Source organism: Larus michahellis, chromosome 25 (genome assembly GCF_964199755.1).
Source record: "Larus michahellis chromosome 25, bLarMic1.1, whole genome shotgun sequence".
Lineage (NCBI taxonomy): Eukaryota > Metazoa > Chordata > Aves > Charadriiformes > Laridae > Larus > Larus michahellis.
Genome location: NC_133920.1, coordinates 2,735,515 through 2,755,077, shown reverse-complemented (window position 1 = coordinate 2,755,077; position 19,563 = coordinate 2,735,515). Strand labels below are relative to the sequence as shown.

General features: G+C 52.2%; 1 protein-coding gene and 1 pseudogene across 1 annotated transcript; both read right to left on the bottom strand.

Annotated features, from left to right (window-relative positions):
• Window positions 1-5,363: 5,363 nt before the first annotated feature.
• Window positions 5,364-6,290, bottom strand: LOC141734796 (olfactory receptor 14J1-like; annotated as a pseudogene).
• A 12,015-nt stretch (window positions 6,291-18,305) lies between these two features.
• Window positions 18,306-19,319, bottom strand: LOC141734795 (olfactory receptor 10AG1-like). The gene has a single exon (XM_074566972.1). It carries the CDS (start codon window positions 19,317-19,319, stop codon window positions 18,306-18,308), a length of 1,014 nt encoding a protein of 337 aa, XP_074423073.1.
• Between the last annotated feature and the right edge of the window lie 244 nt (window positions 19,320-19,563).

Sequence of the window (19,563 nt, the reverse complement as noted above, 5' to 3'; positions counted from 1 at the left end):
CCCAGGCCCTGGCAAGGCAGATCCTGTCCCTCACTTGTGGCCCAGGGCTCTTCCTGGGACAGAGGGATGTGAGGGGGAGCAATGACAGGTGTAGGAAAATTCTGTGACACCTCCTGGCCTCCCAAAGAAGGGGCGAGCATGAAACAGAGTCCTGAGGCTCAAAAGAACCACAGACGCATAGAATCAATTATGTTGGAAAGGATCTTGAACACCATTGAGTCCAACTGTAAACCTAACACTGCCAGGTCCACCACTAAACCACACCCCTGCATGCCACATCTTGTGGTGCTGTGCTCTCCCCCTTCCCTGCCCCTCTGGCTCCTGCTCAAGCCATAACCATCAGTGGGAGTTGTGATGAGTTGCACCTGGACTTTGGGGGATGGCTGGTAACAGTCAAAACACTGTCTGGAGTGGGGGCCTAGATATTTTGCTCCCATGCAAATATGACGATAGGTCAATTCTCTTACTCTATAAACAGTGGACAGAGCAAGAGCCCTTGGAGCTCTCCTGCACGGCAGCGGCTGCATGACAGGACCTCCCCTTGAGCGGGGACGCTCACTTGAGGTTCGTCTCCTCGAGGCTGAGAGATTCCTTGCCGCAACAGATTCTCGGTGAGTGACTAATAGAGTGCTAAACTTTGAAATCTTAGCTAAGTGATGTAAAGGATTGATTGCGCATATATAATCCTTGAGACATAAACCATTAACCAAAGCTGGGACTAGGATTGGATCCAGCCACACCCAGACTCCTCTCTGAGAAGGAGTTTAGAAAGCAAGTTGAGCCTCATGACTCAACGGGAGGGTCTCCCTGAGAGCTTGTCTTACCCTGTCCTCTATGCAGTAAATAATCAGGTGTACCTTGTCATCGAATCTCGTAAAACACTATCGCATTCACTGCTAACTTTGTTAAATCACTGTTTTCTATTAATAAATATTTCACTATTCATGACCAGGCACCTTGGCTCTGTCGGATGCCTTACCAGTGAGCCCAGAAACCTCAAGCCAGGGAAGAGAAATGCTGAGACATTTCACTGCTGAGAAAGTAAAAGCTGGCAGAAGCCTTGGGACCATTAGTGTGGACGTCCCACCACCTACAGAAGAGTCCAGAAAGTTTCCAGGAAGAAGAGACCTCCGAGGCACCTAACACAGCCACAAGCCTCATCCTGCCCCAAAAAGGTATGCAGAAGGAAATGACTTCACACACACAGACCCCAGTTGTGAGCCTGCTGATGGACAATCATGTGCCCAGGCCGCAGTGATCCCACAAGCAACCTCTAGCTGCTGGCATGTTCCATACGTGCTGGCGTGTTCCATACTGTGTGTTGCATTCATACTCACGCTGCTGGCATGTCCCGTACTTGGGACCTCACAAGAACCAAGGCCGGTCATCACCCCTCTGCTGGCCTAAGGGGTGCTCTGGAACACAGGGCTTCAAACACCTCTGACCTTGCTCATGGTCTCTCAGGTCCTCAGGCAGCAGCACCCTCACAACTGGCATTCAGGCCATACGCCTGCTGCGGGGCTATCAAGGACTCAGGCAGAAGTGACCTCCCAAGCACCGAGCTCATCCATGAGGCTGGTGCTGGCCTATCGGGCACTCAGACAGCAGTGACCTCCAAAGCAGTATCACAGAGATCTGCCTGTTTCTGGTCTATCAGAGATTCTGGCAGCACTGACCTCATAACCAACATCCACACCATGTGCCTGCTGCTGGCCTGTCAGGTACTCATGGAGAAAGGACCTCGTAGGCACCGAACCCAGCCTTGAGCCTGGGGTTGGCCTGCCACCTGCAGAGACAGGGGTGACCCCAAAATGAGCATCCAAAGCAGATACCCGCTGTTATAGCAGCAGTGACCTCACAATCAACATGCCAGACCTTGGCCTGCTGCTGGACTGGGGTTCTCAGGCAGAAGGGACCTCACAAGCATCTACTCTAATCATAAAGCCTTTTGCTGGACTGCCATGTCCTCACAGAATCATGTAGATTGAAAGGGATCTTTGGAGATCATCTAGATCAATCCCCCTGCCCTAAAGGGAGTCAGCCAGAGCAGGTCACGTAAGAAGATGTCCAGGCTGGTTTTTTTAAGTATCTCCACGAATGGACACTCCACAGCCTCTCAGGGCAGCCTGTGCCAGGGTCACGCGCCCTTGATGCCGAAACATGTTTTCTTGAGTTCAGTTGGAATTTCTTGGTTTTGAGGATTGGGGCCTAGCACATAAGCCCTGTGTGGGGACGGTGAGGGACATGGGCGGCTTCTTCAACCTGGTGAACCTCCTCCAGTGAGGGTCATCATCCAAAAGGGATAACCTCACTCGAAGTATGGGGGAGAGGTGGGTGGGACAGGATAGATATAAACACATGGAAGGATTTTGCTGAAGAGATTATTAGCCTGCTGAAAGACCAGGGCATTCTTCCAACTGCCTGAAGCTCAAAGCAGCACCTGGGTAGTTTAGAGGGATGTGACTGAGCGAGAAGTGATGGGGAAACTGGAGAGCAATGGGGAGGCTGGCCCTGCTGCCCCAGTAATGGTTCGATGGGCCCACCATGCTGGAACCGCATGGGACAGGTGTGCTCGAGGGTGGGGAGACATCCCCCCGGCAAAGTGCCCTGGCAGCCCTCAGGGCTCTGTCCCCCTCAGACCGCCTGTTTTGGTGGCCTCCCCCAGTGCCTGGGCCACAGATGGTCTGTGTCCCCTCAGTGCCAGCCCCTCTCCCCAGGCCAGCTCAGGAGTCCTGGTCCAGGCACAGAGCAGCCTGTCCAGAGTGGGGGCCTGCAGAAAGAGGTTTCTCCTTCTCAAGGATTCCTCCCTGCAAGCACAGAAATGCTCCCTTGCCCTTCTCCAGGGACACCCCTTCTCCCCAGAGAGCCTTTCCCCAGGTGAGCGTGTCCAGGCTGGCCTGGCTGGACATTCCTGGTTCCCACCGCGTGCTCCCTGCAGGGCCCTGAGCTGCTGTTTCTGCTCTGCAGAGGGAGGGGGCTGTGGTGCCCTGAGGCCATGGGGTGACCCTGCACTGGCCATGCTGGTCGGGGTGAGGAGCAGAACTTGCCAGAAAGGGATCACTGCTGCTAAGCCCCTTTCCATCTTCCCTCATTGCTCAGTAGCCAAGGACAGGGCTTGGCAGGACCAAGGGGTGTCTTCAGTTTCACAAAGGGCAGGGAAGGGCTGCACTAGATCAATCCCGCAGGGTTTCCAGGACAGTGGACTGAACCATTGTTTAGTCTTATGTCCCTTTCGCCTGCTGCCTCCTGGAATTGCAGGGGCCTCATTAGCCCATGGGCTCTTCAGGTTCACCTTTCCTTCAAGGACACTCCACCTTGGATGGTCAGTCATTTTATGAGGTGCCACTCGTTGCTCACCCAGACTCACATACTTTTCTGGGAGATCCCCTGAGCTCTGCTGGCAACTCCAAGTTCCTCTCTAGGATAGCATTGGCCATCAGCAGCACCACAAGTGGGACAGTACCAGGAAGGACAATCAAAAGCCATTTGCACTCTTCTTGGACATGTGCCACCAATATCTTTATCAAAGATCTGAATGAGGGGATTGAGTGCACCCTCAGTAAGTTTGCAGATGACACCAAGCTAGGTGGGAGTGTTGATCTGCTGGAGGGTAGGAAGGCTCTACAGAGGGACCTGGACAGGCTGGATCCATGGGCCAAGGCCAACTGTACGAGGTTTAATAAGGCCAAGTGCCAGGTCCTGCATTTCGGTCACAACAATCCCAAGCAACACTACAGGCTTGGGGCAGAGTGGCTGGAAAGCTGCTCGGCAGAAAAGGACCTGGGGGTGCTGGTGGACGGCCAGCTTAACACGAGCCAGCAGCGTGCCCAGGTGGCCAAGAGGGCCAACAGCATTCTGGCTTGTATCAGGAACAGCGTGGCCAGCAGGAGTAGGGAAGTGATCGTGCCTCTGTACTCTGGTGAGGCCTCACCTCGAGTGCTGTGTTCAGTTCTGGGCCCCTCTGTACAAGAGGGACATTGAGGTGCTGGAGCGTGTCCAGAGGAGAGCTACCAGGCCGGTGAGGAGTCTGGAGACCAGGGCATATGAGGAGAGGCCGAGGGAGCTGGGCATGTTTAGCTTGGAGAAGAGGAGGCTGAGGGGAGACCTCATTGCCCTCTACAACTCCCTGAAAGGAGGGTGTAGGGAGGTGGGTGTTGGCCTCTTCTCCCAGGTGAATAACGACAGGACCAGAGGAAATGGTCCGAAGCTGTGGCAGGGGAGGTTTAGATTAGATATCAGGAAGAATGACTTTACTGAAAGAGTGGTCAGGCACTGGAACAGCCTGCCCAGGGAGGTGGTTGAGTCACCATCCCTCGAGGTATTTAAGAAATGTCTACATTTGGCACTTCAGGGCATGCTCTGAAGGGCAGAGATTGTAGGTTGTTTGTTTGCGGGTTGGTTTTTTTTTTGGTGTGTGTATGGTTGGACTCGATGATCTCAAAGGTCCTTTCCAACCATGAAGATTCTGTGATTACATGATTCTATGATTCTAGGCCCAGCCCTTGGTCCTTAACAGATTCCCCTGCAACTCTGACCCTGTCCCCCTGAGTCTGTGGAGAGCCCCAGAACACCAAGAGGGCTTTTCATGGAACAGTTCCTTGGGTGCGTTCCTGATACCAGCTTTGGAAGAGCCATCCAACCTCTACCGCTGCCTTGAGGAGTCCCATTAGTGACAGTGGTGCCAGTAGGAAGGCCCCCTCTGACACAGTGGTTCACGTGGCCTGTTCCTGCCTGCAGCCACAGGGATGCCGCTGTAGAGACATCAGGACGGTCACAAGGTACACGAGACCTTAGGGGGAACACAAAGGCAAGGGCACAGCAGGACAGTGGGGGTGTGAGGAGAAACCAGCACTGGAAAGGCCACATGCTGCTGCTGTCCTTGGCCATGGCTCCAGGGAAGCAGCAGCCCCGACTCGCAGACAGCAGAGGCAGAGTGCCCAGCGAGGCAGCCGGGGCAGCCCCAAGGGCCCCCAGGGCAGATCCTCCATGGAGCAGATGGGCATTTTCCTCCTGAACCCCTCCTGCATGCTGGGGCTGCTCGGCCAGCTCCGGAGGAGAAGTGAAGAGATGGAAGCAGAAACTAATAATTTTCTGCTGGCTTCTTTATTGAGTTTATCTAACCAGGGAGCACAGATCCATACATACCTTAGGTATTTGGGTCAAGAGAAAAACATGTAGGAGACCAAGAAGAAAATCACAGGTATAAAGCAAACAAACAAACAAAACAACAACAACAAAACATTAAAAAAACACAACGAAATAAGAAAGACAAACATGAAGAATAGTTAGTCCTGCTTTTTCCTGATGTACAGTTGGAGCCGTAGTGGTATAATGGCCACCTTATTAATCTGAAGTAGACACCATTAAAATAGTTTCAAAACTCCATCCTTGACTTCCTTGTTCCTCATGCTGTAGATGAGGGGGTTCACTGCTGGAGGCACCACTGAGTACAGCACTGTGATCACCAGATCCAGGGATGGGAAGGAGATGGAGGAGGGCTTCAGGTAAGCAAAAATGCCTGTGCTGACAAACAGGGAGACCACGGCCAGGTGAGGGAGGCACGTGGAAAAGGCTTTGTGCCGTCCCTGCTCAGAGGGAATCCTCAGCACAGCCCTGAAGATCTGCACATAGGACAGCACGATGAACACAAAACACACAAAAGCTGAAAAGCAACTTAATATGAGAAGCCCAGCTTCCCTGAGGTAGGCATCTGAGCAGGAGAGCTTGAGGACCTAGGGGATTTCACAGAAGAACTGGCCCACCGCATTGCCCTGGCAGAGGGGTAGGGAAAATGTACTGGCCGTGTGCAGGAGAGCAGTGAGAAACCCAGTGCCCCAGGCAGCCGCTGCCATGTGGACACAAGCTCTGCTGCCCAGGAGGGTCCCGTAGTGCAGGGGTTTGCAGATGGCAACGTAGCGGTCATACGACATGACAGTGAGAAGATAAACCTCTGTTGCAGCACAGAAAACAAAGAAAAAGACCTGTGCAACACATCCCAAGTAGGAAATATCACTGATGTCCCAGAGAGAATTGGCCATGGATTTCGGGACAGTGGTGGAGATGGAGCCCAGGTCAAGGAGGGTGAGGTTGAGGAGGAAGGAGTACATGGGGGTGTGGAGGTGGTGGTCACAGGCGATGGCGGTGATGATGAGGCCGTTGGCCAGGAGGGCAGCCAGGTAGGTGCCCAGGAAGAGCCCAAAGTGCAAGAGCTGCAGCTCCCGTGTGTCTGCCAATGGCAGGAGGAGGAACTGGGTGATGGAGCTGCCATTGGCCATTTGTTCACTCTGGGCATGAGGGACTGTTGAAAGAGGAGAAGACCTTGGCAAGTTAAGGCAGACTTCTTTGGGCCCGTCCTATTCCATTTCCCAAAGTTTTCCCCAAAATGACTTCTCTTTCCTCAGAATAATTTCGTTCATATCTTTTTGTGAGATCAGCTTTGTGCTGCTGAGGGCAGTATCGTTGCAGGGGCAGAGATTCAGTTGTTGATTTCCAATCCTCCCTCCCTGGATTATTCACTTCTAAGAGAAACAGATTTGGAATTTCAGTGCCCCCTCCTCAACTGAGAGATGAATTTCTCTGTCCCATCGCCCACCCAGACAACCCGGAGTAGAAGATTGGAAGAACAGGATCCTTCCCTTGCAGGTAGCCCCTGCCGTGCTGTGCTTCTTGAAAAATCTCCAGGGAACGTCCTGCAGTGATCTGCAGCTGTGAGCAGCCCTCACCCATGCAGCACCCTCTCAACAGCAGGACCCTCCCCTGCCAGCGGTTGCTCTTTCTCCAAAGCTTCTCCCCACATGCCCGTGGGGGTCTCCCGGGGCAGGCTGAGAGCTGACCCTGGCAGCCGGCAGAGTCCCTGCCCCGGCACACAGACCCACGGGGTGCAGGGACCCTGCTCAAGGACAGCCCTGGGCACCCCTGCCTGCACACCCTGGCTTCACGGCTATTCACATTTCATAACAAGACCCTTCCTCCCCCTCTGCCTCCTTACAGATCCCATAAGCTGTGGCTGTGCCAGCTTTAGGAGATGCCTCCAGGAACTCCACCTGCAGTGCCCTGCACCCAGAGGCTTACCGTGCCAAGGGCTGCAAGGATTTCTCCTCCAGTGAGCTCTCAGTCGTCCTCCCAATCCTGACACCTTTAAGCTCTCTCTCTGCCTCGCTCATCTCCCTGAGACACCCAGGCACCGCCCCCAGCCCTGCTGTGCTTGGCAGAGGAGCTGCTCCTGGGCAGAGCTGTCTCGCTGAGGCACTGCCCGCTTGCCATGAGCTCCCTCCATCCCAGGAGCCCAGCCCAGCTCAGACGCAGAGGACCAGCCCAAGGAGTTTTAATGACCCCTCTGGTGGGATTGATGCTGAGTCCACAAACCCCAGACACTGAGAGGAAGCTGAAAAAACCTCTCAAGAAGTCAAAGTCAGGTTCAAACTCCAAAGTTTCTTGGAGTGTTAATGGGTCCCACTGAGGGACACCACTGAGATGTTGTCCCCAGGGTCCAGTTAGGGCAGAAACTGGAGGCAGTGATGACAGGTCAAGAAAAGCAAGGTGAAGGTGGCTCTGATGCTGAGTAACCCTGGATGTGTTTCATTAGTGCAAAGGGCCAAGGCCTGACCCCATCGCCCAAAGGGCCAAGGCCTGACCCCCAGCCCCCAGGAAGGGAGATCCTGTCCCTCACTCCTTCCTCAGGGCTCTTCCTGGCACAGTGTGGTGTGGAGATGTGCAATGCCACGGCCAGCACTATGGTATGACACCTCCCAGCCTCTGAAGTATGGACGAGAAGGCAATGAGACCCCAGTGCTGGAAGGATAACTTGACTCCTCGTAGGCATCAGTGGCAGAGACAACAGCCATAGCCCAAGACATGAAGAGGTTGACTCTGTTAGGGGCCTTTCAGCTTTGCCACATCCCTGTGTCATCTCCACCACAGGCTGTCCTACGGTGTCCCATCACCTCTGCCTCTTTCCCTGCAGGCTGCAGTCATCCACCCGGCTGCCCCACCTTGCTGCCACCTTCCTTTGCTGAGATCTCTCCATCCTCCCTGGCTCTTCCCTCAAACACAAAGCCTTGGGCTGATCCAGACTCTTTCTGGGTGGCGTGTTGCACCACAGCACTGCCCTTGGAGTGACATTTCTTTCTCCTGGTGTCCAGTCTGCACCTCCCCAGCTGTACATCGGGGCATTATTTCTTTCTCATGCTGTTTTCCACTACAAAGGAAAGCTCCACCGGCTCCACCAGCAGCCCTCAAGCACACTCAGGCTACTCCTGTACTGTCCTCAGTCTCTGCACCACTGAGCCCAGGGCCCTCAGCCTCTCGAGTCCTGCCGGCCACGTTATTCCTGATACAGGCCAGGATGCTATTGTCCTTCTCAGCCACGCTGGGCATGCTGCTGGCTCACATCCAGCCAGCTGTCAACTGACACCCCCAGGTCCTTTTTTGCCAGGCAGCTCTCCAGACACTCTTCCCCCAGCCTGTATCGCTGCATGGGGTTGTTGTGACCCAGGTGTGGGACCTGGCACTTGGCCTTGAGGAACCTCGTACCATTGGCCTCGGCCCATCGGTACAGCCTGCCCAGATCTGCCTCTGGAGCCATCCTACCCTCAAGCAGGTCGACAATCCCACCCAACTTGGTGTCGTCTGCACACTTACTGAGGGTGCACTCAATCCCCTCGTCCAAATCATTGATAAAGACATTAGAGAGAACTGGCCCGATACCGAGCCCTGGGGAACACCACTTGTGACCAGCTGCCAACTGGATTGAATTCCATTCACCACCACTCGTTGGGCCTGGCCATCGCCCTGGTTTTTACCCAGCAAAGCGTGCACCTGTCCAAGCCATGGGCAGCCAGTTTCTCCAGGAGAATGCTGTGGGAAACAGTGTCAAAGGCTTTACTAGCCTCCAGGGAAACAACATCCACAGCCTTTCCTTCATCCACCAAGCGGGTCACCCTGACATAGAAGGAGATCAGGTTTGTCAGGCAGGACCTGCCTTTCATGAACCCATGCTGACTGGGCCTGATCACCTGGTTGTCCTTCATGTGCCACATAATGGCACTCAGCATGATCTGTTCCATGACCTTCCCAGTCACTGAGGTCAGACTGACAGGCCTGTACTTCCCCAAATCTTCCTTCCGTCCTTTCTTGTGGATGGGCATCACATTTTCTAGCCTCCAGTCAACTGGGACCTCCCCGGTTCACCAGGACTGCTGGTAAATGATGGAAAATGGCTCAGTGAGTACTTCTGCCAGCTTCTTCAGTACCCTCGCGGGGAGGCCACCTAGCCCCATAGACTTGTGTATGTCTAGCTGTTGGAGCAGGTCCCTCACCATCTCCCTTTGGATTATGGGGGCTTCATTCTGCTCCCTGCCCTTATCTACAAGCTCAGGGGTCTGGGTACTCAGGGAACAACCCACTCTACTACTAAAGGAGGAGTCAAAGAAGGCACTAAGTACCTCAGCCTTTTCCTCATCCTTTGTCACTATGTTACTGCCTTCATCGGATAAAGGATGGAGATTCTCCCGAGTCCTCCTTTTGTTACTAGTGTGTTTATAGGAACTTTTCTTATTGTTCTTAACATCCAAATTCGGCTTAAGTTCTCGTTGGGCTTTAGCCTGTCTAATTTTCTCCCTACATAGCCTTACAACATCCTTGTAGCCTTCCTGAGTAGCCTTCTTCCAAAGACCATAAACTCTCCTTTTTTCCCTGTGTTGTAACCGTATCTCTCTGTTCAGCCAGGCTGTCTTTTTTCCCTGATGTCTCATTTTACATCACATGGGGACAGCCTGCTCCTGCACTTTTAAGTCTTTCGTCTTGAAAAATGTCCAGCCTTCCTGGACTCCTTTGCCCTTCAGGACTGCCTGCCAAGTGGCTATGTCAAGCAGCCTCCTGGAAAGACCAAAGTCTGCCCTCTGGAAGTCCACGGTGGCAGTTCTGCTGACCACCCTCCTTGCTCCTCTGAGAATTGAAAATAATTTCATGGTCACTATGCCCAAGATGGCCTCCAGCTGTCACATCCCCCACAAGTCTTTCTCCATTTACAAACAACAGGTCCGGCAGGGCTCTTTCCCTTGTCAGCTCCCTCACCAGCTGTGTCAGGAAGCTCTCCGCAACACACTCCAGGAACTTCCTAGGCTGTTCCCTCTCAGCCGTATTGTGCTCCCAGCTGATATCGGGTAGGTTGAAGTCTCCCACCAGGGCAAGGGCCAGCGATCATGAGATTTCTCCCAGCTGCTTGTACGGTATTTCATCCACCTCTGCATCCTGGTTGGGCAGTGTATAACAGACTCCCACCATGATATCTGTCTTATTGGCCCTCCCCCTGATTCTCACCCATAAACACTCAACCCTATTGTCACCATCATTAAGCTCCTGACATTCCTAACACTCCCTCACATACAAAGCCACCCCACCTCCTCTCCTTCCTTGCCTGTCCCTTCTGAAGAGTCTGTAGCCATCTAATGCAGCACTGGTTGTGCGACTCATCCCACCACGTTTCTGTGATGGCGACTACATCATAGTTTTCCTGCTGCACAATGGCTTCCAGCTCCTCCTGTTTGCTGCCCATGCTGCGTGCATTAGTGTAGACGTGTTATGTTTTCAGAAAACCCATAACAATTTCTTGTCATTTAGACAACTATTCTATCACCCAGTGACCCCTCCCCACGCAGAAAGGGGAATCAGGGAAAGCAAGGAAACATGAGGGTTGAAATATAAATAGATTTAATAGGATAAGACTAAATAATTAACAATAATGTTAAAGCACCAGTATTAATCCCAATACTAATATAAGATGTACAAGAATTATACTCAGCCAATTCTATCAGTAGGAAGCTGTGCACTCCCAGCAGGGGAGAGTAAATGTCGGACACTGCAAGAGCAACGGCTTCAGGAGGGAGGGAAGGGCTCAGGGGTCCGGCACCGGGGCAAGGACTTTCTCTAGACCACAGCCATCAAGGGAGAGAGAAACAACGCAGCAAACTTTCTCATTTGTATCAAATGTGACGTTCATGGTATGAAATAATCCTGTTGGCCAGCCTGGGTCAAATGCCCAGGCCTCGCTCCTCCTCGTACCTGCACCTGCCAAGGCTTGAAAACACCGAGGCCTTGAATCCCACGTAGCCTAGCTGACTATAAAGCAAATATTTTCACGAATTCAGACACTAGAATCTTCTAAGAGTGACGTTTTCCCAGACATTAGAAGATAAATTAGTCCTGTGTTGCTCAACCCAGGACAAGAAGCACTTCAGCTGGGCTACTGGTCCTGCCACCTTTTTGCTGGAAGAAGGCTTGATTTCTACCTGACCATTCCCCGGCGCAGCCATAGTTTCTAAGCCATCAAAGACCCTTGCCTCTCTGGTGCTGGATTCATCCCCTTTCCCCTTCAAATCTAGTTTAAAGCCCATTTGATGAGCCCTGCCAACTCCTGTGCAAGGATCCTTTTCCCCTTTTGAGACAGGCGTACCCCATCTGTCTCGAGCAGGCCTGGTGTCGTGTAAACCATCCCGTGATCAAAAAAAACAAAGTCCTGCCACTGGCACCAGGCTCAGAGCCAAGTATTGATCTTCCAGCTCTTCCTGTTGCTTTCCTCATCCTTCCCTGTGACTGGGAGGACCGAGGAGAACATGACTTGCAGTCCTGACCCTTTAACCAGTCATCCCAAGGCCCAGAAGTCTCTCTTGATCGCACTTGCGTTTCTTGTTAACAGATCATCTCTGCCTGTCTGAAAAATTAGTAGTGGGTAATAATCTGAGGGTCTTACCAGGGAGGGAAGTTTTCTTTTTATATCTTTAACCTGGGCCCCAGGGAGGCAGCAGACTTCCCTGAGAAGTGGGTCAGTTCTGCATATTGGGCCTTCCGTTCCCTTCCTTGTAGGGAGTCACCTACAACAATGACCGGTCTTTTTTCCTTAACTGAAGATGTTTTGATGGGAGGTGTAGTCTGATTTAACTGTGGTGACACCTCTGTGGACACTGAATTATCTTCCTCGTCATGATTGAGTTCCCCTTGCAGAGCCTCATACTTATCTTTAAGGGTACCTGGGAAGGTGGGGGAGTTAGTGGGGAGACACGCCTGCTTCGCTGGGCAGAAACATGTTCCTACAGCCCCCTCTCCTCTAAGTTACCTTGTTCGGCTAGGCAGAGAGAGGACAGGGAATTGTCTGTCCACCATGTGGTCTTGTGTACGTTCAGGTTCCTCAGGTGGCGGAATGCTCGGTGTTAATCTGCCTTTGACCCCGATCTGTGCGTTCTTGGCTCCAGACCTGGAATCCAGTTCCTGTCTGTCATTGAGTCCAGTCTGGGCCCTCCCCAGTGCCTGACAGTGACATCATCCTGGGAGCTTGATACAGTTTTCTATATATTGTATCTATTTCATTATTTCCTTTTTATTTTATTACGAGTATTTCATTAAAGTAGATTAGTTCCTTCTAAACTCATAAATCTCTTTCTTTCCTTCCTCTCCTCAGAGTGAGAGCTGGGGGAGAGCATCTGTCGTCCGTCATTGGCCAACTCGGCCTAAACCAGGACAATACGGAAACACACTTCAGTGCTGCATATGCATTTGGGCTAAAAACCCCCACTGGGCTAGTTTTTCAGAGACAGTTTCAGAGTGGCAAAGCAGATTCAGCACATAAATGCTTATTTTTGCTGGGGTAGAGTTGATTTTCTTCACAGTAGCTGGTATGGGGCTGTGTTTTGGATTTGTGCTGGAAACAGTGTTGATAAGACAGAGATGTTTCCATTATTGCTGAGCAGGGCTTACACAGCACTATAGCCTTTTCTGCTCCTCACACCACCCCACCAGCAAGTAGGCTGGGAGTGCACAAGAAGTTGGGACGGGACACAGCTGGGACAGTGGACCCCGACCAAAGGGATATCCCGTACCACGTAGCATCATGCTCAACCATATAAATCTGGGGGAAGAAGAATGAAGGGAGGGATGTTTGGAGTTACGGCATTTTGTCTTCCCAAGTAACCATTACGTGGTATGGAGCCCTGCCTTCCTGGAGGTGGCCGAACACCTGCCTGCCGATGGGAAGTACTGAATTAATTCCTTGTTTTGCTTCGCTTAAGTGTGCGGCTTTTGCTTTACCAATTAAATTGCTTGATCTCAGCCCCGGAGTTTGCTCACTTTTACCCTTCTGATTCTCTCTCCCATCCCACTGGCGGGAAGTGAGTGAGTGACTGTGTAGTGCTTAGTTGCCGGCTGGTGTTAAACCACAACAAACAGAAACTCCACCATTCTCTGGGACCCCATTCCGGTGCTGGACTGTCCTCCTGGTGACCTTTTTATCTTTTATTTTTATGTCAGGTTAGTCAAGAATTACACAACTCAGAGCAAGACATCATAGCAGGGGGCGATGCTTTGAAGCCCTTCATATCTTTGAACACTTTTAAGGTGATTCCATGCAGGGATGCTGTAGAAGATAGCCCATGGGGTCTTGCAAGCGATTTCTCAAACGTGAGGCTGGTCGTCTCTTCACCACTTGTCTCACTTTCTGGGCATCAATGGCTACTGACCATGCTTTGACTATTTCCCTTTAACATTATTTGGTCAGACACAGCTTGAAGTAGCTGTTTGAATTAAACTACTCAGAGGCGCTGAAGATGCTTTCATAGAATCATAGAATCATAGGGTTGGAAGGGACCTCTGGAGATCAGCTAGTCCAACCCCCCTGCCAGAGCAGGGTCACCTAGAGCAGGTTACACAGGAACACGTCCAGGTGGGTTTTGAATGTCTCCAGAGTTGGAGACTCCACCACCTCTCTGGGCAGCCTGTTCCAGTGCTCTGCCACCCTCAGGGTAAAGAAGTTCCTCCTCATGTTTAGGTGGAACTTCCTATGTTCAAGTTTGTGCCCATTGCCTCTTGTCCTGTCCCCGGGCACCACTGAAAAGAGCCTGGCCCCATCCTCCTGACACCCACCCTTTAAGTATTTATAAGTGTTGATAAGGTCACCCCTCAGACGTCTTTTCTCCAGACTGAAGAGACCCAAATCCCTCAGCCTTTCCTCATAAGAGAGGTGTTCCAGTACCCTAATCATCTTTGTAGCTCTCTGCTGCACCCTTTCCAGCAGTTCCCTGTCCCTCTTGAACCGGGGAGCCCAGAACTGGACACAGTACTCCAGGTGCGGCCTCACCAAGGCAGAGTAGAGGGGGAGGATGACCTCCCTTGACCTGCTGGCCACACTCTTCTTGATGCACCCCAGGATGCCATTGGCCTTCTTGGCCACAAGGGCACATTGCTGACTATGGTCATCCTGTTGTCCACCAGGACTCCCAGGTCTCTTTCAGCTGAGCTGCTCTCCAGCAGGTCAGCACCCAACCTGTACTGGTGCATGGGGTTGTTCCTCCCCAGGTGCAGCACCCTACACTTGCCCTTGTTGAACTTCATAAGGTTTCTCTCTGCCCAGATCTCCAACCTGTCCAGGTCTCTCTGGATGGCAGCACAGCCTTCCGGTGTGTCAGCCACCCCACCCAGCTTGGTGTCATCAGCAAACTTGCTGAGGGCGCACTCTATCCCCTCATCCAGGTCATTGATGAATATGTTGAAGAGGACTGGACCCAGTACTGACCCCTGGGGAACACCACTCGTCACTGGTCTCCAACTAGACTCTGTGCCCCTAATCACAACCCTCTGAGCTCTATCTTTCAACCAGTTTTCTATCCACCCCACTGTCCATTCATCTAACCCACACTTCCTAAGCTTCCCTATGAGGATGCTGTGGGAGACCGTGTCAAACGCCTTGCTTAAGTCAAGGTAGACCACATCTACCGCCCTCCCCTCATCTATCCATCTAGTCATGCCATCGTAGAAGGCTATCAGATTAGTCAGACATGATTTCCCCTTGGTGAATCCATGCTGAGTACTTCTGATAGCTTTCCTTTCCTCCACGTGCCTTGAGATGACACCCAGAACGAGCTGTTCCATCATCTTTCCAGGGATGGAGGTGAGGCTGACCGGCCTGTAGTTCCCCGGCTCCTCCTTCTTGCCTTTCTTGAAGACTGGAGTGACGTTGGCTTTCCTCCAGTCCCCAGGCACCTCGCCTGTTCTCCAGGACTTTTCAAAGATGATGGAGAGCGGCCCAGCGATGACTTCTGCCAGCTCCCTCAGCACTCTTGGGTGCATCCCATCAGGGCCCATGGACTTGTGAATATCTAGATGATCTAATTGGTCCCTCACTCGCTCCTCCTCAACCCAAGGGAAGTCTTCTTCTTTCCCTGTTACTTTATTCAATGCCTGGGACTCCTGAGGGCTGGGCCGAGCAGAAAAGACCGAAGTAAAGAAGGCATTCAGTAACTCTGCCTTCTCCACATCCTCCGTCACCATGACTCCTGCCTCATTCAGCAGTGGGCCTACAACTTCTCTGGTCTTCCTTTTGCTTCCAATATACTTGTAGAAGCTCTTTTTGTTGTGCTTGATGTCCCTAGCCAGGTCTAATTCCAAGGCGGCCTTGGCTTCCCTTGTTTCATCCCTGCACGCTCTGGTGGCATTCTTGTAATCCTCCCAAGGGGTCAGTCCCTTCTTCCACTTATTATAAACTTCCTTCTTCCACTTGAGCTTTTTCTGAAGCTCCCTGCTCAACCATGCAGGTCTCCTGCGTCCCATGGCCGATTTCTTTCTCTTAGGGATGCACCGATCCTGAGCTTGGAGGAAGTGGTCTTTGAATCTCAACCAGCTTTCTTGAGCCCCTTTGCCTTCCAGAGCCCTAGCCCACGGGATCTCTCCAAGCAGTTTCTTGAAGAGGTCAAAGTTAGCCCTCCTGAAATCCAAGGTTGTAATTTTACTTCTTGTTGTTGTTTTGTGGATAGTACCCATGATCCTGAACTCAATCATTTCATGATCACTACAACCTAGGGTGCCCCCAACCTTAATGTCCCCCACCAATCCCTCTGTGTTTGTCAGTACCAGGTCTAGAAGTGCTCCTCTCCTTGTTGGTTCCTGCACCACCTGTGTCAAAAAGTTGTCATCAATGCACTGGAGGAGCCTACTGGCCTGTGCATGCCTGGCTGTGTGGTCTTCCCAGCAGATATCGGGGTGATTGAAGTCCCCCATGAGAACCAGGGCCTGCGATTGCGAGGCTACCTTCAGTTGTCTGTAGAAAGCCTCATCAGTTTCCCCATCCTGATCAGGTGGCCTGTAATAAACACCCACAACAGTGTCCCTCATATTTGCCTGTCCCTTAATCCTCACCCATAAGCTCTCGACCTGCTCTTCATCCGCCCCTAGTGAGAGCTCAATGCATTCCAAATGCTCTCTCACATAGAGTGCAATTCCACCACCACGCCTTGCTGGTCTGTCTTTCCTGAAAAGGACATAGCCATCCATGACAGCATTCCAGTCATGCGAGTTGTCCCACCATGTCTCAGTAATTGCAATGAGATCATGGCCCCGCAACCGCACACAGACCTCCAGCTCTTCCTGCTTATTCCCCATGCTGCGTGCGTTGGTGTATAAGCATTTCAGAGAGGGAGTTGTGTGTGTGGTTTTGACCCTTGAGATGTGGTGTGCCTTCTGGCTTTCAGAAATACTGGCGCACTGGCCCACGAGCGCTGAGCAACTACACCCTGGCACCTCACCAGCAAGCCCAGTACCATCCCCACCCCCCTTCAAATCTAGTTTAAAGCCCTCTCAATGAGCCCCGATAACTCTTGTCCTAGAACCCTTTTTCCCCTAGAGGTCAAGGTATTCCTGCCTGTTACCTGCAGGCCAGGCGTTTTGTAGATCAGGCCATGATCAAAGAACCCAAAGTCCTGCCGGCAGCACCAAGCTCGAAGCCAGGCATTGATCTGCTGGCTCCTTCTATTTAGCCCCTCATCATTCCCCGCAACTGGGGGAATAGACGAGAACACAACTTGTGCTCCTGATCCCTTGACCAGGCGTCCCAGGGTCTTGAAATCTTTCTTCATTGCCCTTGGACTTCTTCTTGTTACCTCGTCGCTGCCTACCTGAAAGAGCAAAAGTGGATAGTAGTCTGAGGGCCGTACCAGGGAAGGAAGCATCCTCTTCACGTCCTTGACCCGGGCCCCAGGGAGGCAGCAGACCTCCCTATGTACCGGGTCCGGCCTGCATATTGGGCCTTCTGTTCCCTTCAGTAATGAGTCACCTATGACAAGGACCCGTCTTTTCTTCTTTACCGCAGAGGTTTTGATGCAGGGGGAGGTCTGACTAGACCTTGCTGACGGCTCCAGGGTAGGAGAAATATTGTGCTCGTCATCATCCAGGTTCCTCTGTAGAGCACTGTACCTGTTAAGTAATGGCACCTGGGAAGATGGGGTAGTCATCGGGCAGTCTCGAGTGCAGCGCCTGTTGCGCCGCGCAGGAACTTCCTGCCATTGCCCCCTGTCCTCCAGGTTACCGCCTTCAGTTGAGGTGAGAGAGGATATGGAGCTCTCTGTTGCAGGGGTTCTATCTGCCTGCTGGGTTTCTGTCATGGGATGCAGGATTCTACTGCAGGAATCTATCTCCCTCTCGCATTCCCTGATGCTCCTCAACCTACTTACCTCCTCCCTGAGCTCCATGACTAATTGGAGAAGATCCTCTACCTGAGCACATCTCCTACAGGTATGCCCATCATTGCCATCCGACACTGGCGTAAGAGCAGGGCATACCCTACAGCCCGATGTCTGTGTGGTAGCATGTTCCCACAAGAGCTCCGTCTGAGAGGCGGCATCAGACCTGGTGGTTGTGGAGCTCATGGACGCCACAGTCATCTTGCGAGTAGTTACCATCACTACCTAGCCGGGTTAGCAGTCTTTCAGCTCTATCCTGCACGAACTGCTGTGCAGACCGCTGTGATTGGACTGGTGTGTCACACCCTGCTTGGCCGCCCCCTTCTCCAGCCCAGGAAGTACACTCTCGTTGTGGTGCACCTGGGTGATACCTCAGGTCACACCCAGGGAACACCCACTTGCAGCTCGTTTGCTCAGTCCCTGCACTCCCAAAAGGTTTCTTTTATGAGGGGGGAGAGTGGTCCCACCCTCTGCTCGTTAACACCTGCCGCCGGGGGTGGTGGCTCCGCCCTCGGCTCCTCAGCTGTCCCCGCCCCCCAGAAGGGCCGGGTACCGGCTCGGGCTGGCCCCTTTTCCTGGCTTTAAAAGCCTCAAAAACGAGCCCCTGGCCGTTTCTTTGCCGTGATTTCCTTCTCCAGCACAGACTTACCTGCACTGGAGCTGATCTCCTCAGCAAATAGAGTACAAAGATACCAAGGTGGGACACGACATAGGAGAAATGCCTCAGGACACCTTTCCCCTTCTTGAGGAGGATGAAAGCCAGGCCGGACACATAGTTTTGTTTCAGCAGATATGAGATGCCTTTCTTCAGGCAACCATGTACCCCAGTGGGACTTCTTTGGGACTATTTGAGAGGATTTTACGTACTCTGTCGTACCACTTTGTCCGTAGGAGTCTCTTCAAGGCAATTCTCACTTCCTTATTCCTCAGGCTATAGATGACAGGGTTAAACACTGGGGTAAAAATTGTGTAAAACAGGGCAAGGTATTTGTCGGTGTCTACGGAATCCCTTGACCGTTGCTTTAAGTAGACGACTGTGGCCGAGCCATAGAAGAGTGTCACCACCACGAGGTGTGAGGAACAGGTGGAAAAGGCTTTGTGTCTGCCCAGAACTGAAGGTATTTTCAGAATTGCCCTGATAATTTTAATGTAAGAAATAACTATTAAGGAGAAGGGAAAGATTGCAAATACCAGGATGATGGTGTACAGTGTCACTTGGTTCCAGAACGTGTCTGCACAGGCCAGCTCCAGCAGAGGGGGGACATCACAAAAAAAGTGATGAAGGTCATGGGATGCACAGAGGGCAAAGTGGGCAGTGAACACCTGGTAGGTCTGTCCTACTTGCACTGGTACGACAGCCACCCATGACCCCACCACCAGTCTGATGCAGAGACCCCTCCTCATGATGAGGGGGTAGTGCAGGGGGTCACAGATGGCTATGTAGCGGTCATAGGCCATGACAGCCAGAAGAAGGCACTTGATGCTGCCCAGCAACACCAGGAAATACAGCTGGGCAGCATAGCCAAGGAAGGAGGTCCTGCCATCCTCCAGCAGGAAAACCACCAGCATTTTTGGCAGAGTGACTGATGTGTAGCAGATCTCCAGGAAGGACAAGTTCCTCAGGAAGAAATACATGGGGCTGTGGAGGCTTGAGTCCACCACTGTGATGAGTGCAATCAGGCTGTTCTCTGTGAGGACCATGAGGTAGATGACCAGGAATGCTGTGAAGCACAAGCCCTGCAGGCTGGAGTGGTCAGAAAATCCCAGAAGAATGAATCCAGATCCACCGGTGTGATTCTCCAGGCCTTTTCTTTGGGGCATTTTTCCTGCACAGAGCAATTCAAACAACAGGCTCTCAGAGGATGCTGGTGGCCTGTCCACCATCACATACACTTCAAGCCTAGAGAAAGACTACAAACATCAGCATACACACCATTGCAGGATTAGGAGAGCTCGACCAAGATAGGCATGAATGTTTGGAAATCTAATGTGGGTCGCTTGCGGAGGGGAGGTTTGTAAAGAGAGAGAACAGAGTCCTTGAGCCTGAATAACTGGGGGTTTTATT

What these genes read in the sequence shown, in the direction of transcription:
- LOC141734795 (XM_074566972.1), bottom strand. Translation starts at nt 19,319, where the DNA reads ATGCCCCAAAGAAAAGGCCTGGAGAATCACACCGGTGGATCTGGATTC.